Consider the following 27,622-nt stretch of genomic DNA (forward strand, 5'->3'; position numbering starts at 1 on the left):
TTAGCTGAAAGAGAAAAAAAAAACAAGATCAATGAAATAAATGGAATCCCTGATAAAAATTGAAAATGATATCTGTTCAATTAAGTAACAGGGAGTTGCAAAGGGGATTATCCACTTTTTCTTGACTTTCATCGTCAACCGAGCAAAGGTAGGTAGGTAGATAGAAAGGAAAGCAAGAAGGAGGAATGAAGGACGAAAGGAAGGAAGGTAAGAATGAGGATGAATTAAAGGGGAAAATTAGATCATTGAGAAAGGTAAACGTTAGATGATGTTTACGAGACGATTGTCTCTTTGAGAGTGATCATAACACATACCACTCCCGAGGACGGGTTTTCGAATCGTAGCGCCACCTGCGTTAACCGTGATACCTCAAAATGGCCGTCCCTCTCACCTCAGACCTTCTCGGAACGTCGAAGAAGGCAGGTGGACGATTAGAAGTTTAATCGTCTCGTTTATAACTTGTCCGTGTGATCGTTCGCTAATATTTTATTATTTGTTTTTTCTTTTCATATTTTTTTTTTACAATTTTTTTTTTTTCGTTCGATTTTATACTCTGACCATTTTATTGTCTGGAAGTTTTTAATTCACGGTTGAAAGTTTAAAAGAAAAGAAGGGCAAGTTTGCGCACGCATGCACGTAAGAAGAGAGAAGGCCCTTTAAGAAAACACGTCGAACCGCATCTTTGTCCTAGATAGATCAAACACTTCGATTCAGGACAGGTGTCTGGTTAGTTGCTTGGTATTGGAGACACGCTCTCTTTTATCACGACCTTCCGTATTTTTGTCCTTCCTGTTTTTCATTAATTCGAACTTGTTGTTCATGTACGACGGCTTGTGGTATGCGGGAAGAAAGTGGTGCGAATTAAAAAGACTAATTTCGGTGCGAGTTAAAAAGAGATAGTAGGATACTTAGTTGGACTACATACACTCGGTACGTTCGGTGATTTCAACGCACGGTCGTAACCATCGTGGACTCGTAACCGGAAGATACACACAAGTCAATCAGAAGAAGAAGAAGAAGAAGAAGAATTTGTTTCAATGTTTTATTATTCAACATCGATGATTACGAGAAGATAAAAAAAAATCTGATCATTCGTTAGAAGTGAACATTTGTCTCCTTAAAAAAAAAAAAAAAAAAAAAAAAAAACACACACACAGGATGTTGCAGGTAATAGAAGAGGATACGGTTCGGTCAAAGGAGGAACAAGGATTATGAAAACGCGTAAGTATTTTGAAAGAACGTGTAGTTGGCTTTGCTGCTGCTGCTGTTGCTGCTGCTGCTGTTTCTCGCGTTCTCCAAGAGTAGCAGCAAAGAAAGAAAGCAAGCAAGCAAGCAAGCGAGCAAAGAGAGGTAGGCTGAGGAGGCTCTCACTCTTAGGGGGGGGGTGGTGATGGAGGGAGAGGGAATCGGCTAGGGTGGGAAGAAGAATCTGACCTTGCGTCGATGTTGTAGCCTCCTTCTTTTTTCCTTTATCGTGCTCCAATTGCTTCGCGTTCGTAAGCACACGTTCGTCACTAACCTAAGTAAGTAAGTAAGTAAGTAAGTTAGCAAGTTAGTAAGTAAGTAAGTAAGTGAGTGAGAATAAAAGAGGGGAGAGGGGGTAAAAAAGAGAGAAGAGAGAACTTTACGTAGAAAGATATTTACTTGAACGATTCGAAAGATGTCAGGCAGAGGGAAAGAGAGAGAGAGAGAGAGGAGGAGGAATCTTACTGACAGGATTCCTCGAAAGAGTTTCTCCTCAAACGTGCGCGAGTCTTTTAAGGTCGACGAGAGAAGAGAAGAGAAGAGAGAAAACTATCGGCAAAACGGGAATTCGTATCGATCCGTTTGGTTGTTGTTGATTCTTCAACGAAAAATCTCTTGCACTTTTGTAACCGGGTTACAAAAAAGACGCGAGTTTGTCTGCGTATAAGAACGAGAGGAGGACATCTGAAGGGAACCCCCCTCTCTCTACTACTACTACTACTACTTTATCTTCTTCCTTAACGTTTACCTCTTCTTTATATCTTCTATTCCTTTTGGAATTCCTTTACCGACGAGAAGAAGGAATTCCATTGAGGAGAAACTCACGAAGAATGAAGAGGAGGAGGTGGATGAGGAGGAGGTGGGGGAGTATGTTAACGGTCATTTTAGCGAGCGTTAAGTAACACCGTAAATAATTCTAATTTCATTTCTTTTTTTTTCCCCTATGTTGTATATCGATGCTCGTTGGTTATATTATATTCATAGTTCATCAACCTAATATTAATTTATTTTAATAATAATATATATATAATATAAATATATAATATTTTAATATAATTAATATAATTTATATATAATTAATATTATATTAATTTATTTGATCGATGATATTTGGTAATAAAAAATTTGGTATTTAATAATAAAAAAATAGAGTCGCCAGCGTGAAATGTTTCAAGTTTATAGAAAACAAAATTAAAATAAAATTAACAGCAGTAAGTTTATAAAAAATTGTACTTTAAAAACAAAATTATATATACAGACACATATATAGACACATATATAGACACATATACACGTGTCACATAGTAAAGTGACTTCCATAATACACAGGATTATTTTTGAAGAAAATTTTCTCTTTCATCTTAAACACTTCCCGAAGATGGGAGGAGGTGGGACATGTGTGCGTGATCGTTCGCGTGTATACATCGCGAGTATACTAAATAACTACACAGTATTATTTTCTTACTATACACCTTTGCATACTTACACCTAGTTCTAACTAGGAAAAGGTGACCTCGAACATCAGCAATGTTTTACTCGTACGTTATCGGAATGCGCCTGAATAATTAATGTAAAAGCACTTATCATAGATGTCGTTCATTCGCGAAGTATTTATTAAATAGTATAAAGAAAGAAATTAGATAAACTTATCTAATATTATTTTATTTATTGCTAATATATGATTTCAAAAAAAAAATATAAGAGACTTGATCAAATTTCAAGTTTTATTTAAAAGAAAGTCGCTCGCGTAATAAATGAAATTTATGAGATTTATAAAAATAAGTATATGTTAATGTTCGTATTTCTAATTTTGATTAGAAACTCTTTTTCTTTTTGTTGTTGTTTTTTTTTGCTTTTTTTTTCATATCAACGAACATTCGCATAAGTTTAACGAAGAGAGGAAGTTTGCCTCGACGATTTCGATCGTACGATTTCGCGTCGAATATTCACCACACGTGTGTTTATGTGTATGTGTATGTGTGTGTATTGTATTATTCTTCTCTTCCTTTTCTTTTTTTTTCTTTTTGTTATTTATCTCTACTTCCGTAAAGAACTTCTATCATCATCATCATAGAAAGCGGGCATTCTATCGGAAAGGATTTCTCCTAAAAATCGTTGCGGTTAATTACGCGAGACGACGATGATGCACCGATTCTCTTTTACGAAAGGAAAGTTCTTTTTATTTCTTCTTTTATTTCTTCTTTTTTTTTTTAAATACAAACCAACAAAGACAAAGATAATAAAATAGTACAATTACATATTTTTCTATATTTATGTATTATCATCAGTATATAATTTAAAGTAAGTGTGAGATTTAAATATTAGATCGAGTCATAAATAACTTCCGTTTTTTATGAGACAAAGAATAGCGTTTCTGCGACTGATAAGTACAAGACACTTTTCATTGAGTTTTCTTTGCACTCTTTGCAATTGTTGAACGTATTTATATGATTTTGCTCCAATATTACCTTTAAAAGGTTCATCAAAGTCGGAAATACGTTCTGCACTCGGTTCATCTTTTAAGATCGTATCTCCAGAACGGAATTTTACAAACCAATTTCTGACTGCCCTATCAGTTATCAGTCCTGCACCGTATACGCTGCATATTTTTTCAGTTGCCACCTTAGTGCTATTGCCTTGTTTCAATTCCTAAAGCATTACATGTCGAATATGCACTTTTTACTATCCATTTCAGTGGTTAAGAAAAACGGTGAAATGTAACATTGACTGCATAAAAAAGTTAACAAAAGACTAACTGAATCCTCATCTATATAGTGATATTGAAAATCCGATTGTTTCGGTGACTTAGAATAGATAAATACGAAAAATAGATTCTACATAGCCGCATCGGAAGTTATTTATGACTCGACCTAATATTTGAATTCTTTTGCATTTATTATTTCTTTCTCTCTCTCTCTCTCTCTTTTTATGCATTTGTATATTTTGAAAAATAAGTATATAATATTTAAATATATATAATATTATATAACTATGTAATATATAATATTTATTTCCGAAAAAGATAGAAATTAAATGAAATTATAAATGGTAATTAGAACGATGAGCAATGATATTTACATACGGTTATTACATTAAATTCAATGATATTATTCAAAATATTCATTTGAGTACTAGGATGTTAACAAAAACAAAAAGAAAGAAAATAAAAATGTATTCAAAGATATAAAAAACAAATTTAATAGTCTTTCCTTGCTGAATACTACTCAAATCTTTTAGAGTATTATACTAAAGTACATTCCGAAGATTCCGGAAGTGTAGTATATATCTCTTTTTATTTATTTTCTTTCTTTCCTCTTTTTCTTCTTATCTCTCTCATTATTTTGGATTTCCACGAACGACTGCACCCGTAAGGTTTTTTTTTTAGCCTCGCCTATTCAATTATGTATATAAACTCGTACGATAAGTGATATTTCAACGAGTTGCAATTTTTTCTAAGATATTCCAAGTTATTTCCCATAATAATAATAATAATCGTAGCACATATATGCACAACTTGAATAGATGAAGAGAGAAGAAAAAAAAGAAGAATGAGATTTGATTTAATAAATAAAAACAGCTTATCGAATTATAAACAAATATCAAATGTATAAAATGATGTGTTTGATAATTTATTCAATTTAACATAACAATTATAGGGTTTTAAATACACAGGAAAAAAAATAGAATAGAATAATGTGAATTCCTGTACGGGTGATGGTGGATCAAATTTATAACAAGTAAAATAAAATAAAAATTACTTTTATCAAGGTTTATAAATTTTTACAATTTTTCAACAAAATTACATTTAACTTAACAAAGTGTGTGTATGTGTGTGTCACAATAATTAATCTATTTTCTTGAAAAAATTATTAAATTATTATTCATTCTTTTATATATAAAAAAAAAAAAGATGTGTGCAGATCACACACGGTAGAAGTGAAACCTTCAAAGAAAACCAAGCTTCAAAATAATTGAATTGTAATACAGCGCCATCTATTGAAAGAACCTTACAGAACCTAGATAACCTCTAAATAAAAATCTTTAAATTAGTAATAAAAATTAATAAAAAAAATCGCGATAAAAATTGTACTATGTGCTAAGTTGGAAAAAATCACGTGAAATAAAATAAATTTCATTAAAATAAATTGAGTAGTATCGGAATTATTAGTAGACAAACATATTGTGACACTGAATTTTTATATATAGAATTTTATTAATTAATTAATTAATATATAGAATTAAATAATATAGAACTAAATTATATATTGAATTTTATTAATTAATTAATTATTTTTGTTTCATCGGTTTCACGTTCTTCCGTTTCACGATTTTCAAATCACCCTGATTCTAAAGAAGTTTTCACTTCAAAAAACCTAAAAACCTAAATAAAATAATTTACAAGTAAACATAGAAAGAATTACATGAAGATTTTGTTGTTGTTGTTGAAAGTGTATAAGTGCATAAGTGCATATAATATATATGCATAGATAGATAGGGTGCATTAAGAAGAACAACAACACAACGGAACAATAAAACACTATTAGAGAAAGAAGAAAGCAGAATAATAAAAGTCACGTGGCGAAGTAGATTAACGAGAAGAAAGGAGGATGATCATTATCGGAACAGACGCGACACGCATACGTCGACGTTTTTGATCACGAAAATAACGTACGAAATGCTTTCTCTCGATGCGCTTCGGTATGCAAGAGGCTTTTGCGAGTTCGCTCTTCGGAAGAGAGCAACTTTCTGAAACGTCTATCTATTTTTTTCTCTCTCTCTCTTGTTTTTGAAGTGAAAACTTTTTTAGAATCAGGGTGATTTGAAAATCGTGAAACGGAAGAACGTGAAACCGATGAAACAAAAAATAATTAATTAATTAATAAAATTCATAATATAATTTAGTTCTATATTATTTAATTCTATATATTAATTAATTAATTAATAAAATTCTATATATAAAAATTCAGTGTCACAATATGTTTGTCTACTAATAATTCCGATACTACTCAATTTATTTTAATGAAATTTATTTTATTTCACGTGATTTTTTCCAACTTAGCTCATAGCATAATTTTTATCGTGATTTTATTTTAATTATTTTTTATTACTAATTTAAAGATTTTTATTTAGAGATTATCTAGGTACTGTAAGGTTCTTTCAATAGATGGCACTGTATTACAATTCAATTATTTCGATATATTCACGTCTCGAAGCTTAGTTTTCTTTGAAGGTTTCACTTCTACCGTGTGTGATCTGTACACATTTCTTTTTTCATTTTTTTTCTATTCGCGTATTCATCAATTTATTTCGTTTAAAAATGTGAATCGATGCAGATTATATTGTTTTTTTTTTTTACATTTACTTATTTATCTTTTCGTTGATGCATACTGCACAATTTGATATCATAATTTCACGTAGAATAAAATTTATAAACCTGTTTTGATTTTGTAAAACGTTTTGGCTTATAATCTAGGATTTTATATGATGAATCAATTATAATTATATATACTTTTTTTTAAAACTATAAATAACGTATACACATAGAATAATAATAAAAAATAATAAAATAATAACTTGAGTTATTCGCGACGAGCTTCGAGTTTAACTAACGATAAGGGAAACAGGTTGTCGGATCAATTTCAATTGAATTTCTGTCCTGATACTGTTAGAGGAGGAATATGTTCTCGGTTTTCAAAGCTCGTTTTAGTTCTGCATCGTGAAAGAAAGAACAAGAGAGAGAGAGAGAGAGAGAGAGAGGGATAGAGAGAGAGATTGCTAGCTAGATGAATGGATGGATAGATAGATAGATAGATAGATAGAGAGAGAGATAGATAGTAAAAGAAATAAAAAAAAATAGACAAGTGTAGCGAGGAAGAGTCCGTTTGGTTCGTTTCGTTGGAAAAATACGATGCGGTGATGCGTGAGAGAGTTTCGCTTGGTTGATGCAGTTTCGCTCTATATGGTTGTCAACCGTGTCGTAATTCCTATTGTCGCACTCTCGACTAACATATCCGAAGATGAATTGCAAAAGAGAGAGAGAGAGAGAGAGAGAGAGAGAGAGAGAGAGAGAGAGAGAGAGAGAGAGAGAGAGAGAGAAACATCCAATACGTTTCGTTACACATTTTGTTTCTTTTTGGAATTATTAAACATTCACAAGTTAAAAAATTAATTAGAGAAAAAATTTAATTAACCGTTTAATAGAATTCACATGTACTCACACACACACACACACACACACACACACACACACACACACACACACACACACACACACACACACACACACACACACACACACACACACACACACACACACACACACACACACACACACACACACACACACACACACACACACACACACACACACACACACACACACAAACACACACAAACACACACACACACAAACACACACAAACACACACACACACATGTATTAAACAGGTATGTTGTGAGAAGTACCGTTGATCATTTATGAAATTGATTAATCGGTCTTTACGCGTAAGAAAAGGAACTACGATGAAACGTTAACTGTTTATAATGATGAAAAAAATTTTAATTGAAAAAAAAAACAAGAAAGAAAGAGAGAGAGAGATAGAAAATCATGATGATTCTCTGATTCTTGGTATATCGAGGTTATTAAAAAAAAAAAAAGTGTGTGTTGTAATTTTGCTGCTGCAATAGCCCACCCACCATAGTGTTCAACCTAGCTACGAAATAATCGAGATAGAAAAATAATGAAATCAACAAATGAGAAAAGATTATCGATGATGATTCGTATTGCAAAAGAAGTAAAAGGTAGTTATAAATCGGTGTATGTTATGTATGTATAAGTATATGTATGTGTGTGTTGGGTGGTAAGAAAGTATCGGTGAACATAAACGGCGACCTCTTTATCTAACTTATTCCACCTCCTCCTCCTCTTCCTTCTTCTATTACGTTCGTCATTGGTTCGTAATACGATGACATAATCATTCCGGAAATTATTTTATCTTCGTCCATTGAACGTATTTCTCGCTTACGTAAAAATATTGTTAATAATAATGTCATAATTCTTTAGAGTACACCTAATTTTGTATTCTGATCATGCGTGGTTTTGTTACGTTTGCAAATAAATATGTGGGTGGAGGAAAATAGGTTTAAATTATTTAACATGAGCACGTATAATTTAATGATAGGAATTTAAAAAATTATTTTGATATTATTATATTATTTAATTTTATATTAATATATAATATAAATAATAATATATTAATTATATATATTAATTATATAATTATATATTAATATATATATTATAATAATTATTATATTATAATATAATAATAATTAATAATAATATATAATATAAATTATATAATAATATTAAATATAATAATAATAATAATTTGTTGCGTGGTTTTGCAACGTTACAAATAAAACTAAAGGATGGGAGGGAAATGTTTGGGTAACAATTAGCACGTGTAATTTAATGATAAGAATTTAATAAAATTATTTTAATAAATAATAAAATTATTATATTATTAATTTATAAATAATAAATATAAAATATAAATAATAATAATAATTTATTGTAAAATATTTGTAGGTCGCAGGAACGACGTCGTATTCGGTGGATTTGGAAATTAGACGTTTAAGTGTCATATGCTAGAAAAGATTATCATGTACCGACCAAATTTTTACGAGAGTACGTGCCTGAGATGCGCCCAGACGGTTTATCAAGTCGACAGGGTCGGCCCTTTGAAAGATTTCACGTTCTTCCATTCTGGTTGTTTCAAGTGTGCGATCTGTGGTACTAAGTTAACCCTGAAGACTTATTATAACAATCAGCACACGATAAACGACAAGGAGGTTTATTGTAGCAGTCACGTGCCAAAACCAGGACCAGGTACATTGGATGGTTCAAGTGTTGGTATAAGAAGTGCTTTGAACGTACCGAGAAGTGGTTACGTCAACGAACAAATCAGGGCTGGTGGTGCGTCACCGCGTGCTGCTTATCCACCTTGGTAAGCTTGTTTCTTTTTTAATTAACATTTTTATTATTTAATATATACAGTAAACAAAATCTATAGGATTTATTCGTTCTAAATATGAAACAAGTTGCGTCAATAAGTATCACAATTGTTCGTTTAAAAAAAAGTTATTAGCTTCATTTATTAACCCTTTTAGTTAATTACATCCTTTTAAACGAATACATTGTCTCATAGATATTCTCTTCGTATTATATATATATATATATATATGTGTGTGTGTGTGTGTGTGTGTATCGTAGCATGACTCTTATATGGGTCAGTCATGGATCTTTGAATGGACCCCTCTGAACCCATGATGTATCGTTGATTGTTTCATTTTTTTTTTTATTAAAATTGTATTACTGAACGGTACCAATATATTATTTCTTTTTTTTATTTCGATGTAATATATATATATATATATATATATATATATATATATATATATATATATACTAGGGGTGCCCTGCCACGCGTTGCTGTGGCTCACAATCAGTGAGTCCGATACACACGTGTTTAAGTCAACGAATTACCTTATACCGCCATCTGTTAGAATCTTATCGAACTAACAGAGATAATCATGACCCTTTATTAATAAACAAATAATTCGCAATAAAATAATATTGCGAATATAAATTGAGATATAAGCTATCCTATCTTTCAAGTTGGATGAAACTGCACACAGTGTGCAAAATTTTATTAAAATCGGTTTAGTAGTTTAGGAGTCTATTGCGAACAAACAACGTGACACGTAATTTATATATATAGTTGAGTGTCAGTCATTAATGACTGACGTGGCATTCTCAATGTGTTAAGAAAGTTATTTACTTTCATCGATCATAGTAATGTTTTCTTGCATAATTAGTTAGTACGAGTAACGAGAGTGTAAAAAAAGAGAATGGGGGTTGGGGGTGGGAGGGAAAGGAACTTGGTAAATGGAGGACAACGTCTATGAGAAATTTACACAGTTAATTTAACGTTCAGGAAGATGATCGGGATGAATAGAGTAGAATATAGTAGTTTCGTGTTTCTCTATAATGCTTCAAGGAATCGTCTGTAAAAGGTAAAACGAAGAGTAGGAAAGGGAGGAAGGGAAAGCGAGGAAATCGTAGCTAGATTATATCGATTCGCTTGGTGAAACATCGAAACGGCAAATTTATTTTGATTGTGAAGAAGAGAAAAGTTCTTTTACGTGAAAATAGTAGTAGGTTGGTCAATAGTATGTAAAACATCAACACAACTTTGGATTTCAATTTGTAATGTCATAATATTTTATATTCTTTTTCCTATTTAACACGTTCGTCGCCATTTCACCATATACGGTGACAGGTATGCTTCCTCGGGGGTTTCATCACCGCATACGGTGACGCTCTTCTTGTTGAAGTTATAGGATTTTTAGTTGGATTTTATTTATTATTATTTTCGGTAAATAAACGATATTTTTATATTTTATTATTTTCCATAAATAAAATATAATAATGTAATACCATAATACTCGGGTTGTATTATTGATATTTCTAATTATCGCTTCTTTACGTTACGGCGCTCCGACAGTCGAATTTTGGGCCTGGCGAGAACGTGTTAAATAAATCTAAAATATATAGTATAGTATAATACTATATATAGTTTATTATATAAATAAATAGTATAATTATATATATTTAATAATATATATTTAATAATTATATTTATTTAATTTATTATATTTATATATTAATATATAATATGTGTTATATGCATATTTGCTATTTTTTTGGGTGCTTTTTTTCATGAATTGATGTTTTAGAAACTCACGTTGTTATACGATACAATGTGAGACAAAATTTTAATTAATTTTTAAAATCAACTATTTTTCGGACTCGTAATAAAACGCCGTGGGTATATAAAAGAAACTTTTGACCCTTCCTGTATATTTTCTCGTGTTGTTTATACGTAGGCGTTATTTCCTTCTATCTTTTTTTTCATGCATGTATAACAGTATGTATATTTATTTCTGTGTGTATGAGAGAAAGAGGAGAGTTCGTAACTACCAGCATATATAAGTGAATGAACGACCTCCCCGAGAACTGTTGTGTTACTTCGTAAACAACACGTTAGAAAGAGACAGAATGAAATATTTTTCTCACGATTCGTATATGTGTTAGTGTATACACCAATCTCGTAGTAACACGTTTCATGCGAATGATTTTATACGATATATAGAGATAATACGCTAACGGCTAAAAAGTTTGACCAGTTTGCACAAATCCTCCCCGTGCAAGAGAGATGAATGGTTTTGAACAAGTTTTTTACAAACTATTATTAAATATAAAAATAATTTCAATAAAAAATTTGTTTTTTATTAATACAATGATTGTTTAAATCTACACGTAATGTCTTAACAATCATAAATATTGAGAAACATTTCTGATTGTATTTATAGATGATTATAGAATGGAATAGATTATGGTCTGTGTGTGTGTGTATGTGTGTGTAGAAGAAAACAACTTGACAGGTATTTAGAATAGTCGGTCTGTTCAAGTTGTAAAGGGACTTCAAATGTTAAACGTGACTGCCTTTTCTCATTAAAACATGTAACACTACCAAGTTTCAAATCGAAGGACAACTTTGTGGTCCCATTCATTGCCAGATAGAAAGAGATGCAATATACTAGAAAACTACTACACATACATAACACCTACATACAAATAATTATACATATATACACGCTGCTAACTAAGCCGATACTAACTATACTATATATAGGTAGTAGCACTTACTATTTAAACGATACTCTTCTACCTGTTGCTTGCACAATAAAACTAATTTTACGCTAGAGAAGTTATGTGGACTTCTTCTACCTGCACGTTATATATATATATATAATATCATATTTTAGTGATGATATATATATATATCATCACTGAAAATCTAATAAGTTGTATCTTCGTGTCTTGTTATTTAATTATTCATAGAATTGTTTTTCAAGCTTGCATAAATTTTTCCCCCCAAAAAATTCAATTGAAATGAATTGACATGACAAAATTAAAATGACAAATAATTTCAAAAATATAAAAGTAATATTTGATTAATATATGATTTGTGTTACATATGTTGCAGTTACGATAACGTAGACTCCCCTAATTATGGTAGGCACTTGAACGGACACGGTTCACCCCCAGCTACAAATTCATCGTCCCAAGGGAGAGATTACCACGGGGGTGGTAGTGGTGGTGCATCATCACCGTATAATAGTCATCATCAACAGCATCATCACCATAATCATCATGCACAAGACGGAAGTTACCAGTATGGTAGATTCGATGCTAGTGCGTTACACATTGCGCATGCTCTCAAACAAACGGAACTTCAAAAGGGTTATAGCAAAGCTCGCGAGAAACCCATCGATTATTATCTGGTGAGTCATTGCATGTATTTGTATATGTCTATGTAATAAAATATTATACATGAATAAATATATGTGTGCATGTGTGTGAAGTACGTAAAAGACTAAAACTGAACGCGTAACGTGTTACGTTTGCTACGTGTGTATCTGTGAGTGTGTGTTACGTTCTTAGCACAAGAGGTGGTGGTTCGGGGGGTTGGGGGGGTTTGGGGGAAGGTTTGAGGAGAGCCTGTGGTCATCGCCGTATTAGGACGAGAGAGTTTACTATGTCGAGTCCCTCTTCCACTCTTCTTGCACGCGGCCTCCTTTTTATTTTCCATCAAGCAAAGTACTCTTCGTGTTTACGCTTACGACCATGAAATAATTCAACCATATTTTTTTTTTTTATTATTATATTCTTTTTTTTTATCTCTAATCAATCCGGTAGATCAGCTTGCAAACGAACAAAATATTTTAAAATTCATTAAAAAGATTTATTTATATGCTACTTTAATTATTTTTTAAATGTTCATTCATTAATTTTGTATTTGTAATATTCGAATTTAATATTAGCTCTAAAGATTAATTATTTAAAAAAATTAATACACATGTATAATTATTGTAATGTAAGTAGAATGCATTAAAGCATTAAAAACTGTTAATTAATCGATGCAAGTATCTATTGTTACTAAAAAACACGAAATGCACGTTCTGTAAACCTTCCCCGTTCGAAATTCACCTTCAGACTGGTAGACTGTCATCTATAAAAATTCTTTTGTAGGAACTTTTTTATATGACTTTCAGAACGTTGTGCATATGTATAACGGGAATAATTTAATTAATTAATAGAATTTAAGATTATAACTTTATGATTTGATCATTTTTATTCATGTGCATATATTCTGACAGTTATATATACAACATTGAATAAAAGATTTGTCATAGATGGCAACGTGTCAGTCTGCAGGTGAATTTCGAAGTGGAAGAAGGTATTCCGATCATATACTTGGTGGTTTTAAACAACAATTCACACTTTTTACGATCAATTAACAATTATTTATAATATTTTAATGTACTTTAGTTATATTAGAATAATTAATGTACACGAGTTATATACAGAGTGTTCAGAAAATAATATTCAAAATTTTTATGGTATACTAGGGGTGCCCGTCACGCGTTGCTGTGACTCACAATCAGTGAGTCCGATACACACGTCTTTAAGTCAACGAATTACCTTATACCGCCATCTGTTAGAATCTTATCGAACTAACAGAGATAATCATGACCCTTTGATAATAAACAAATAATTCGCAATAAAATATATATTGCGATTATAAATTGAGATATAAGCTATCCTATCTTTCAAGTTGGATGAAATTGCACATAGTGTGCAAAATTTTATTAAAATCGGTTTAGTAGTTTAGGAGTCCATTGCGGACAAACAACGTGACACATAATTTTTATATATTAAGAAGATAGGATACACTACTGAATAAAAAATGTTTTAGTAAACATAGGTTGAATATTCAATCGTATCAAGGTATTTGAATTTTTTTTTATGTTAGATATATAATATATGAGAAATTTATTTATAATAGATAAAGAGAAGGAGAGAAAGATGATCTTATCCTGTACGTTATCTTAAACAGGTTCTGTATATTAAAACGCATAAATGTTTCTACTTGCGATTCTCTAGCGGTACTCTTCTTCTTTTTCTTCTTTTTTTTCTTCTTTTACCACACGCATAGTTTTCCCATTTTATAAAAACTATCGTTTGTTTGTTATATTCGCGTTATTTAAATATTACGATATATTTAATGTGTCATATTAAACGATAATTATAACAATTTTTTTAGTCAAAACGAACGGATTGCAACAGAAATATTTTTCAATTTGATCGAATATATGCGATGAATAAGAGTTAATTTGAATATATAAGTTGCTTTTATATAATTTATTAAATAATTAATATAATATTTTATTTATTAATTAATTAATAATCTAATAAGTTGCTATATTTTCTTCTCGTAAGAATGAACCAAAAAAAAACAAAAATAGGAAAAAGATCCTAAGTAAATTTAGTCATTTTCTTTTCTAATATAATCCTATTTTTTATATTATTTTTTTTTCTCTGCTCCTCCCACCCGTCGTCCGACTTGGAAAGATAAAAAAAAAGAAAATAAAAAGAGAAAAAAAAAGCCGAAGATAAATCGTTCTCGGTGTGTAAACCGGTCCTGGAAGTTTCAAGAGAGTCGGACGAGCGTGTGGAATCCTACATGCGTTTCTCTCAGGAACTTTGAAAAGAAAGAGAAAGAGATATATAGACAGACCGAAAAAATGGCCGATATCTTCAGAAAAAAAAAGAAACCCTCTTCAAAAAAAAAAAACAAAAAAAAAGAACAAAATTCCACATCAAGTTGAAATGTTTCCGATCGGTTTTTGATGGAACTGGGAATGTGTAACGCACACACTTGACGCATACATACTCGAAGGAGGGTACGATGTTTACATGAAAATGAGTTTGCCGTTTTTCCCATCGTTCAAGGGGTCTCTCCTCTTGAAGAATTGCAAATGGGTAAGAGAAGAAGAAGAAGGAAGAAAGAGAAGGAGGAGAAGAACAAACCGCTAGTCGCTCTACTATCGAAACGTTTTCTCTTATAATCCGCTTTCGCGCGTGTTGCTGCTTGCTTGCTTGCTTGCTTGCGCATGCTTGTTCAGCAAAATACGATTTGGTGGATTGCCATTTTTGCGAGATATCTTGTAAATGCCATGAGAAGATAGATAAAGAAAGAAAGAAAGAAAGAAAGAGAGAGACACACCATACTATGTATGGGTATGCGTAGTACAAGGAAACGAAAAACAACGTGGGCCATCCCCTCCTAATGATTACGCGTGATACACAAGTGTATTACATTTTTGTTTCATTTTTTTAAGTTAATATCTAACGCTGGATATCCCATTCGAATGAGATTTCGATATATATATATATATATTATTAATTAATTATATTATAGTATTATTATTATTATTATTATTTATTATTTATATTATATTTATTTATTAATTATATTATATTATATTATATATTATAATATTATAAAAAATATTATAATATTAATAAATAAATAATAATAATATATATATAATACTATAAAGTTATATTATACATAATATACAATATAATATAATATAATATTATATATACTTATATATATTATATATTATATAATAAGTATTTATATATATATATATATATATATATATATATATATATATATATATATATATTACTTTATATATTACCTTATATTATATAATCACCTACTAATTATAAATGAAATTAATATTTTAATATATAATATTTTCATAATATATTAAAAAATTAAAAAATTGAAAATATATATATACATATATATTTTTGTTGTTGTTATTCATAAACGAAAAAAATTGAAATAAAAACCAATATTTAAATTTATCCAAAAATTAAATTGTCCACAAAATGAAAAAAACGAATTGACTTTTTATTTTTATTTTGGAAATGTTTATTTTAAATAATATTATAGTTGATTCTACTATAACAGTAATTTCGTCGTGTGGGTTACATTACCAAGCTTTGCTATGAAGAAATGGCAAAGTGAGAGAGAGAGAGAGAGAGAGAGAGAGAGAGAGAGAGAGAGAGAGAGAGAGAGAGAAAGAGAAATACCCACGCAACGATTACGTCACACACATACGAACACGTTCGTTCGAATAACCGCGAATGATAGAATAAGGCGAGAACCTAAGAACATTGGCTTTTCTACGAAAGCAAAGTACCTCTAACTTATAAATACATTATTTTCTTTTATACACCTTTTCTTTTTCTTCTTCTAAATTCAATATCGATGATATCAAAAAAAAATCTATGAATAAAATATTCCATCCTTATCTTCTCTGTTCTCTCTACGTTTTATTAATTTTATTAAAAGTGTACGTGTAGGTGTATGTGTGTATGTGTTTTTATACGAGCATACAAATTCTATTTTTAATTCTCATTTATATTTTTTTTCTTACTTCTAATCAAGAAATCATAGTACTTATATGATGCTCGATGAATAATTAAAAATGTTTGAATAAATTGTTTGATTTTTTATCTTCCATCTTTGTTATCATAAATTCAATAAAATAAAAATGTTACATAAATGTATGTATGTATGTATGTGTGTGTGTTTGTATGAACGTAATTAATAATTATTCTTAAATTTGATTTTTCTATTCTTAAATATTTCACTCAAATCAAAAAAACATTACGTTTTCTCGTAAAAGGAATATTTATTTAAAACAAAATGTTAATTTTTAACAAATTCAATTCGAAGTGGTAGAAAAGTAGTTGTATATTTAAAAGACGAATATCTTGTTTGTAATTTTTGTAATTAGAATAAACAACGGAAATGATTCTCCCTTTTGCATGATGAACATAAAGAAAGCTTCTCTTCCTTCCGCTTTCGAAGTATCAGGAAAAGCATAAGAGGAGGAGAAGGAGAAGGAGGAGGAGGAGAAGTTATTGCACGCTACTCTGACTTCCTTGTACTAACGATTTGAGTAACGAGGGAAACTCATTGTCTTATTTTTTTCCTTTTTTTCTTGTTTTCCTAACCAAAGAAAGAAAAGAATCTTTGCTTGAGAGAATCTATCGATTTGTAGTATATATCTTCTTACCCAGAAAAAGTGAGGAATACCCCCTACCCCTAAGAAATCTTCTATAAAAGGTAAAAACTAGAATTTTTCTCCTTTTAAAACGTGATTCATAATCTTATTACGTAAAAAAAAACTAAAAAAAAAACGAACAAAACTCTCTTTTTCCTATTAAAAATAATCAAATAAAAAAATTAATTAAAATATACGTTTAACTCATAAAGTATAGTTTAATTTATTCTGTCAAATACGTAATACACATTTTTTTTCTATCTTATCTTGAAAATAATAATAAAAAAATAATAAAAATGAAATATAATTTTTTGTATAATAATTTCTATAACATCGTATAAATATATAATATATTAGGTGAATGCCTATTATAATTATTAGTATATTAATATATAAATATAAATATAGGTATATTTGTAATATATTAAAATTCATTTATTATTATAAAAAATATATTTATAAGATATTTAATAATATATTATTAATATTACAATATTCTTCACTCTTTCCTATTTTATTTCTTTTTTACAAATATAAAAAAACCAAGAAAAATTATATCCAACTCTTGTTTTCCCAATTATCAATTTTCCCAAATCGAAAGGAGATTAATTATCGAAGTAGAACTCAGTATAGAAAGAGATCTAAATGGAAGAAATAGATGGAAGAAAGCAGTAACGAACCTGTGAAAGTAGTTTTAATAAAAACTTGACGACCGAGGTTAAGAACTACACTTAACCATAAGTTAGCAAACGTTCATTGTGACAAGTAAAGAATAAATAAACGTGTAACACACGTTATCTACTTCTACAAACTTTTTATTCGTACTTGTGCATGTTTCTTAATATTCTGAGTGTGTGTGTGTATATATCTTATCTTAATATATATAAATTACGTGTCACATTGTTTGTCCGCAATTGACTCCTAAACTACTGAACCGATTTTAATAAAATTTTGCACACTGTGTGCAGTTTCATCCAACTTGAAAGATAGGATAGTTTATATCTCAATTTATAATCGTAATATTATTTTATTGCGAATTATTTGTTTATTAACAAAGGGTCATGATTATCTCTGTTAGTTTGATAAGATTCTAACAGATGGCGGTATAAGGTAATTCGTTGACTTAAAGATGTGTGTATCGGACTGATTGTGAGCCACAGCAACGCGTGGTGGGGCACCCCTAGTAAAAGTATAAATAATATTCGATAGTATCGTAACGATGATTTAATTGCAACCTGCAGTAGTAAAACCTGTTTGATAAATCGAATCGATTGGTTCGAAGTTAAATGTTAGAAGAAAACAGTGTTAGTTTGAACGTTGAAGAGAAAACTTTTGACAAAAAATTTTCTTCTATCTTGTGCAATTAAAAGTAGAAGTCTAAAACCATCAAACTTATCTATAAGAGTAGATTCCAATGATTAGGAGACTACCTGAGGACTTTGATGTCCTCGAAACGATTCATTTGGTGAACGATGTTAGACAGATGTTTGCTTTTCTCGACAAATTTGTTAGTTTTTTTAATGAATTTTCTACCGTATGTTATTTTAAATAGAATGGGTTGAAAAAAAATCCTTTTTTTTTCCCCAATCAACGTTTAAAGATAAACCTTCATTTTATCTGAAGATAATCTCAACACATTTTTTTTTTTCCAAAGTATAAAAGTTGATCAGTTTCTTTTGTCAACCCATTGAAGAATATTATTATAATAATATGATTATTATTAAAAATATTTGTTTGACAGGATCGAGATGAGCAGACACGTTTGGAGATGAAACATCGCAAAGAGGAAGATGATTTGTACAGAAAGTTTGCACATTATCGAGAAGAGGAGGATAGACGAATCAGAGAAGAATTCAGAGTACGTAAAACAAATTTTTTTTTTCTTCTTTACTTATAATTATTATTTGAATTATTTGTTTTTTGTTAACTTAATCGAATTACAATAAAAAAAAGGACGAATGGGAGAAAGAGTTGGAACAATTATCAGCAAGATGGGAACGAGAGAAGGGTGGTGGTAGAACGCGTACCCAACAATTTCAACAGGAGAAGGAAGACTTGGAGAAAAACATGACTCTTAGGAGAGACAAAAAGAAGGAAAGTCTCACGAGGAAAATGTTGGAACACGAACGGTAAGTTTACATTATCTAATTAAGATGGCAGATGGCTTATCATTAAAGTGATGTCTTACTTGCATAATACTCGGTTAATGTCGAGCGTTTATTTAGAATAAGAACAGAATCCAACCAACTTCAACGATTCTAATTAACTATTACCATGGTACATTATTTTAATGAAAAACCAGAAATATATATATATATATATATACGTTTCGCAAACTGTGTTCTCATAAACAAATGCCCTGTTGTTAAATAAAATTTTCATTTGTAGTTTAAAAATATAATCTTTTAAAATGAAATGAGATTTCAAAAATATAAAAATGAAACTAACATACCTACTATTTTATTATATTTACTATGATCTTTATTAATGATCTTATTAATTTATTTATTATAATATTATTTTGTTTATATTATATTATATTTATATTGTATAAATTTATAATATATAATATTTAATATATTATAAATTATATGATAATTTATATTATAATATAAATATATTTAAATACATTATATTTATAATAATAATATTAATTTTATTATATAATATATTATATATTATTATATAATCATATAATTAATATATATATATATGTAATATATTACAATAATCTATTTATTATATTATCAGTGTTGGTATTGTTAATGAATTTGTAGAGCTGCAACGGCAGCATTGGTTGAGAAACAAAGTTCGGAAATGTTGGAGTTAATAAACGAGGCAAGAAGCGAATATATGCTTCAAGAGAGTTTGTATCTTGACGAGGGTGACGGTTATACTCAAGAAGCACCACCCCCTTATCCATCACGAGCACCACCACCCCAACCACCGGCTTTAGCTAAGTATCACATTTACAACGATCCCATGGAATTTGCGGATATGGACCAAATTGCTATCTCGGTGAGAATTAGCTTGTACTTCAATTCAAAAACAAATTTACTATAAAATATTTGTATTTTGTAGGTTGCTCAAGAAGATCAAAAGACGTTTACCGATTTGGTACGTCAATTGGTTAGCAGATGTGGTTCAGATATCGAAAAGGCAAGAACGATATTTCGATGGATTACTGTTAAGAATTTAAATACCATGCAATTTGATGAAAATTTGAGGGGTGACACACCTATGGGACTTTTGAGAGGAATCAAACATGGCACTGAGAGTTATCATGTTCTTTTTAAACGACTCTGCAGGTAGGAGGATCATCCAATGATTCAAATAAATGTTGAACAAAATCTCTTCATATAATTTGTAATTAAATATTGTTATTCAGCTACGCTGGCTTGCACTGCGTGGTTATCAAAGGGTACAGTAAATCTGCCGGTTATCAACCAGGTGTATGTTTCGAAGACAACAGGTTTAGAAATAGTTGGAACGCTGTTTACGTTGCTGGTGCGTGGAGATTCGTTCAGTGCAATTGGGGAGCTCGACATCTTGTAAATGCCAAAGAAGTTCCACGTCCTGGTCAACCAAAAGCTAAGAACGATAGTCTAAGGTATTACACAAATATTGTTGAAATCTTATTGAATATGACACTTGGTGATAAGCTAAATTCAATGATTATTTATAATATTAATTCAATATTGATTTAAATGTTAAAAATATCATTTAGGTACGAGTACGACGATCATTATTTTCTCACGGATCCAAGAGAATTCATTTACGAATTTTTCCCATTACAAGAGGATTGGCAATTGCTGAAACAACCAATCACATTGAAAGATTTCGAAGAATTACCATTCGTACGTTCGTTGTTCTTCAGGTAAATATGTTTTTGCAGGTATAATCAGAGTAGACTTTTGAGATTTGTTAAGATTGATCTTAAACAACACCATTAAACAACATCAGAGATATGTACAAACCGTTCAGTGAAAAAGTACCGTTTCGTATAAATTCTGTGCTTGCAGATATGGCCTTTATTTTCCGGATACGAATACAAATGCCGTTATGTATACGGATTCGACCGGTGCTGCGACCGTAAGAATAGCGATGCCCGCACACATGCAATCGTCCCTCATTTTTCACTATAATCTCAAATTTTACGATAACGACGGCGATGGATATGACGGGGTCTCTTTGAAACGTTTCGTCATGCAGGTAACAAAAAACAATCAAAATCTAACGCGTGTTACAAATGATTAACTTATAGTTAGTTAATACGTTCCGTGCCACGTGTACCACCAGTGGTACACGTTAAACTTGTTCTTCAGGCCACGTATTTATTTAATGCGCTAAAATATTATAATAATAATTAATTTTGTAATTAAATATATAATTAAAAATATAAAAAAGAATATATTAATTAATAATGAAATGTAATGGTTGGTTTTGTTAAAGCAAAATTAATGGCTTGAATGACAAGTCAGGTAAAAAGGGTTTAGCACCAAACGTGTTAACAAAATTGTGTTATTTTGCAAAACGTTCTCGCGTTATTGCATTATTTAATTTTTAATTAGGATTTTGTTCATAATAAAATATAAAAAAAAATTATTGAAATGATTGAATGATCATTTACAAAAAAATATTTGCAGTCTGTCGTTGGTAACATTGTTGCATTTCGAGTGCACGCCCCATGCTCGGGTGCATTCCTCTTGGACATATTTGCAAACGCGGTCACGCCGAAGGAATACTTGACGGGTGAACCAATGAAGTTTAAGAGCGTGTGCAAATTCAAAATCGCTTGCGAGGAACTTCAAACGGTTATGGTGCCACTTCCGGATTGTGCCAGTGGTGAATGGGGTCCTACCAAGGCTACCAGACTATTTGGATTGATACCCATTACTCATCAGGTTTTTTTTTTTACAATTTTTTATTAACCCAATTTATGATTCTTTTTATTTCCTAATGTTTAAAAAAGAAAATTATGCAAAAATAATAGAAAATATGTTTGAAATATTATTTTGAAAATATAAATAATATAGCAAAGTTACATTTGTGATGATAAAATGTTTAAAAAAGGGGAGCTTTTTTAGAAATGCATTTGTATTTTTGAAAGGATGAGTGTATTGGGATGAACATAATCTGCAAAATGTTCTTCTATATATCTTAAATGATAATTAATTAATACGTTCCGTGCCACGTGTACTACCGGTGGTACACGTCAACACGTTGAGTGCCACGTCAGTTAAAAATGACTGACGCTGAACTTCCCGTTTAGTGTTTTTAGAAAAAAGTGTATTGGGATCTCTGGCAGGGGCGTGGTGTAGCAATTCGACCTATCTAATCTAATTTTGAATTTAGCCACCAGATAGCGAATTCAAGTGCTAAAGATCCCACGTGACGTAGCAATTAGACCTGTCTATTCTAATTTTGAATTTAGCCACCAGATAGCGTATTCAAGTGCTAGAGATCCCAATGTTATTGTTTGAAAACATCCAGTATAAGATCAGAGTATCGTTGTTTTCGAAATTTAGCGGTAAACTAATTATCTCTTCGATTCAACATTCGTGAAAGTAATGAAAACAACCTTGAATACAAGAACGTAAACAGAGAACAATCAGTGTTAGTTTAACGGGGGATTTCGAAGAGGAAACATCACCTAACATATATTACATATTTTTAAAAAACAATACACATTTCTTTCGATTAATTAACAATCAATTAAGATAAATTAAACACGGTATTACATTTTAATAATATTTTTAATTATTTTAACATTTTTGATCAGTGATTACTTTCAGTTGAATATTTTTATCCATTAAAATATCAAATCAAAATTGTTTATTCGAGTTTAATTTTTTTCAAACAAATTTATACTTTGCATTGTTCTTATTTTGAACGAGTATTAAATAAATTTTCATGTATTAAATAATATTTAAATTATAGCTCAAACAAAGAGGGTATTCAATGGTTAGAACATTAACGAATTATTTTTATATCAAATGTGTACGTGTTATTAATTTACAGATACATTATTTTTGTATTTGTTTAATTCAAATTTTATAAATAACATTTTGCAGATTATACTTTAATATGTAATCGAAACAATTGATTTATTTTTCCAACGAGGATAATACGAGGTTTCATTTTTGTTGTTGTGTATGAAAAAAGAAAAGAAAATAATTCTTTTTAATATTAAAATGTATACATATATATATTCGTAATTGAGATTCATATTTGAATAATATTCGCTTTTATCTTTGTTTTATTTTTTTTTATTTGTAGGAAGCTTTAGTATTCGCAGGACGAGAATTGGAAATTCAATTTCGCATGTCGCGACCGTTGACCGATTTCATGGCAACCCTACACAAAAATGGTATAGAAGAAAAACGATTGTCTAAGTTCGTGGCACATTCCATCGCTGACGACGATGTTGTAACATTTTCGATAAGTTTCCCGGAAGAAGGTCAATATGGTTTAGATATTTACACGAGAGAATCAACTGGACCTACTACAACTCAGCATGACGTTACTGGTGAAAAACACTTGTTGACACACTGTTGCAAGTATCTCATCAATTCGAGCAAACGTAATTGAGAAGTGAAGAAAAAAGAAAAGAAAAAAAACCTGAAAAATCTTTTTTTTCTTTTCTGGTATGACCAAAATAAGAAGATCATTTTTATTTCTTTTCTATCTTTTTAACCCTTTGAGTGCTGAATACTTTTAACTAAAATGTTTTTGTAGGAACAAAATAATTTATTATTAAACAGATTTTAATAATAAATTATATTTAATAATTAAAATTTTGAGTTCTGAATATAATTTAATTAATTAATATAAACTAATTTAATTAATTAATATAAATATAAAACATAAATTATAACTATTAAATTAAATAGTTATATAATGAAATAACTATAGTTATATTAATATAATTATTTAATTAATTAATATAAATATTAAATATAAATTATTATAAATTATAATATTTAATTAATTAATATAATATAAATATATTATTTTACATTAATATTAACCCTTTGCTTACCACACTTGGTCCAAAAGACCGAGACCTTTTTTGCAACTTGAGTCATTTTTCCCAATTGTTCCAATTTGGTAATTTTTTAAACATATTTAAATTTAATTTAAAGCTATAAAACCTATATAGTCTTTTTAAGTAAGTATTAAAGAAGTCTTAAAAAAAAATTTTGAAGTAAATCTATGGAATAGTTTCTTTTTTATAACGATTTTTGTCGCCCGGGTCCAAAGGACCCGGGTGTACTAAGCGTGTTACTCCAAGAAGGGTGGTAAGCAAAGGTTAATAAACACGTATATACGTCCATAGTATGGAGGGTAGACGTTAGGAGTAAAATCTCTTATGGGAGAAAATGTGAAAAAGTGTCCAGCGTTTTCTGTCAATAACAGATCAAAAACCTTCCAGAATTGCGCTGGTGTAGACACTTGGTATGGTATGAATGTAGCAATTGTAAATGTATTGTAATTGTTTATTTCTCAATCCTACTCTAATAATATTTGGCGCTTCCTTTAAAATTTACCATGATGCTAATATGGCGCCACCTCAATTGGTTCGATTTCGACGGACACTTTTCATATACAGAGATGTTACTCCTTACCTCTACCCTCCATAGTCCATAGCATTCTAAGGGTTGAAATATTTTGAATACAATTTTTATAAATTTAACAAAAGAAAAAAAAGAGAGATAGAGAGGGAGGGGGGGGGAGGAGATAGAAATAGGGCACTTAATTTTTCAGTAGATATGAAGAAATTAGTACGTCATAGAAAGTGTGGCTGGCGTATGATAAAAAAATGATTTTTCCTGTTGGAGTAGCGATGAAAAATACAACATAAGCTTTTATCAAATATTTCGTCGAGTGGTTTTATAAAATACGAATATACATACATTTATACACACATACAAATCTATAAAATCGTAGTGGTATCGAGTTTCACGTTTATAATGACAAATAAAAGCGTTCGAATACAATACACATGTAAACATATTCGTATTTTTTTTTTCGTTTTTACGAGTTCTCTCTCTCTCGATAAAAAGGAGCTCACTTTGTATTTTTATATTTTTGTTTTGTTTTTTCGTACTGTATTTTAATCGTTATTGCAACAATATTTGAAAATATTTATTATATATTATTATATATATAAATATATATATATATATATATGTTTCACCATTCGTTTTTTTTTTTAATTTATAATTCTACGCGTACTTTATAGCAACGTTTCCGATTAATCTCTTCATATTTACTCGTAAATTAAAAAACAAAAACGAGAAAAAAAGGAAAAATATTCAGGAAGATAAAGAAAAGAAATGCACTTGTGTATTCAATAAGAATAAGTTTTCGTAATATTTTGTATAATTTTACTGTTCGTACCTAAAAAGAAAAAAAATTGTATAAATGTATATCGAAAAAGGAAAGTAATTTAATTTTTTATTTGGTCAGAACATTTCTGTTAATTGTAATTATGGATATGAAACCTTGCATTTAAACTTGTAAAACATTTGATATTCTAATATAAGACACTTCAAACGTGATTCTGAACCTTGTTGCATTTAAATCTGTTGAGTAATTCATTTTTTTTTTTGATATAGCATTGAATAACATTTTATTATCGTTGCATCAAAATGAGACGATTCACTAATTTTTGTAACTCGCGTTGATTGATATTGAAACCTTGCATTTAAACTTGCAAAACATTTGATATTCTAATAGAAGACACTTCAAATGTGATTTAGAACCTTGTTGCATTTAAATCTGTTGAGTAATTCATTTTTTTTTTTTTGACATAACATTGAATAACATTTTTATTATCGTTGCATCAAGATGCAACCCCACCAATAATTTAGGAAATTAAATTGCATCGTAATTCAACTATTATTTTCATCTTTTATTATTTACAAATTGATAAAAAGAAAAGAAATTACTTTCCGAATTCCGTATACGTTTTTATAATGATCGATCGTTCCACCAAATTCCACCATTCGAACAAAATTCGAATTTAGAACGAACGATTTAAAAATTGCATATAAAAAAAATGATTTTATAGTCAAGAGAAAGAATTTCAAGTATAAACGAAGAAACTTTAAGTTAACCTAAATATATAAATTAAAATAATATATATATAAGAAAAGTTAAATGCGCTTTCGTAAGAAAATTCGTCGTCCTTCAAAAGCGTATTTAAGGCTCAGGCTCATTTATATTTAAACAAAATTTTTTTTTCTAAAGCTTTTTAGAGGTGGCTGGAAATACGAAAAAGATGCTCGTCTACGACGTTTATGTACATAAGTTTATTTATGCACGTTATATACTTAAGAAGCATGTGTGTTACATATATATATATATATATATATATATATATATATATATATCTAAACGTTTCAAAACGATACACACACATAGTTGAAAAATGAGAACGCGACGAGAAGTTTCATCGTGGCAATGATTTTTTTAAAAGAAAACCACACTCACTTACACACCCATACACTTACAATATATACATGTATTTCAACATTCATATACATATCACATACAATCAAGCAACATACATTAGTGGTGCTATAGTTTATCCTATCTCCCATTTGTTCAATAACAAAATGTTGTTTTTTTAATTATTTTGTTTCTATTTTGTTAATAAAAATATTCTAACGACGCTTATGGAAAAATAAGAATAAGAAGAAATAAGATGATGAGGTGGATGTGTGAACCATTTTCGTGTTCACAGTTTGTCTAACTCGAGCTTATGAATTGTCTCACCCTTGTTTTTTTTATTTTAACACCTTAAGATGTAGTCCTATATGTAAAATAATTCCTTTTTTATAAATATTAGTATTAAGTATATATTATATATTTAAAAATATAAATATAAATATAAATAATTATAGATATTTGATAAAATAGAAAAAAGAGAAAGAAATATATATATGGTATTCTTGTATAAAGTTTAAATAAAAATAAAAATTAAATTGAATGCCAAGGTAGTTTGATAAAAAAAAGATAAAGATTATGATAATAATAGCAGTAATTATTTTTATTTAAATATTCTGTCCTAACAAAGAGCTTATAAACATTACACAATTTTGTAATATTTAATAATGGATAAGAATAGTGTGAAGGTACCAATTCCATGGGGGAAGGTGATGTATATTATATAAAATCTCCATAAATTTGAACAATGATACCTGCTGAAGAAATTGCACTTAAATGTTTGATGACTTTGATGTTTGTTTCATTTTGAGAATTTTTTATTGACAAAGTTAGTTTAATCAAAACGTTCAATTAAATTTGT

At 29.6% G+C, this 27,622-nt stretch overlaps 1 protein-coding gene across 2 annotated transcripts; it reads left to right on the top strand.

The window, feature by feature from the left end:
- Positions 1–412: 412 nt before the first annotated feature.
- On the top strand, positions 413–27,304 carry Hil (peptidase hillarin). 2 transcript variants are annotated; one of them, XM_015323540.2, is made up of 12 exons: positions 413–1,221; positions 8,837–9,254; positions 12,360–12,657; positions 19,049–19,165; positions 19,261–19,436; positions 20,085–20,325; positions 20,389–20,615; positions 20,696–20,917; positions 21,035–21,184; positions 21,330–21,519; positions 21,954–22,211; positions 23,587–27,304. In XM_015323540.2, the coding sequence occupies exons 2-12, from the start codon at positions 8,893–8,895 to the stop codon at positions 23,896–23,898; spliced, it is 2,553 nt and encodes an 850-aa protein (XP_015179026.1). In that variant the 5' UTR covers positions 413–1,221; positions 8,837–8,892; the 3' UTR covers positions 23,899–27,304. The 2 variants fall into 2 exon arrangements, with proteins under 2 accessions (XP_015179026.1, XP_015179027.1); XM_015323541.2 differs by lacking the exon at positions 413–1,221 and adding an exon at positions 1,483–1,523.
- Positions 27,305–27,622: the final 318 nt, after the last annotated feature.

This window comes from Polistes dominula, unplaced genomic scaffold, assembly GCF_049000335.1.
Source record: "Polistes dominula isolate Pdom_NZ unplaced genomic scaffold, Pdom_raw_medaka contig_373, whole genome shotgun sequence".
NCBI lineage: Eukaryota > Metazoa > Arthropoda > Insecta > Hymenoptera > Vespidae > Polistes > Polistes dominula.

Bases quoted from the DNA above. Each gene is read 5' to 3' on its own strand.
- Hil (XM_015323540.2), top strand. From the start codon at position 8,893: ATGCTAGAAAAGATTATCATGTACCGACCAAATTTTTACGAGAGTACG. The intron at 9,255-12,359 runs GTAAGCTTGTTT...CATATGTTGCAG, and splicing joins CGTGCTGCTTATCCACCTTG to TTACGATAACGTAGACTCCC. The intron at 19,437-20,084 runs GTAAGTTTACAT...ATGAATTTGTAG, and splicing joins AAAATGTTGGAACACGAACG to AGCTGCAACGGCAGCATTGG.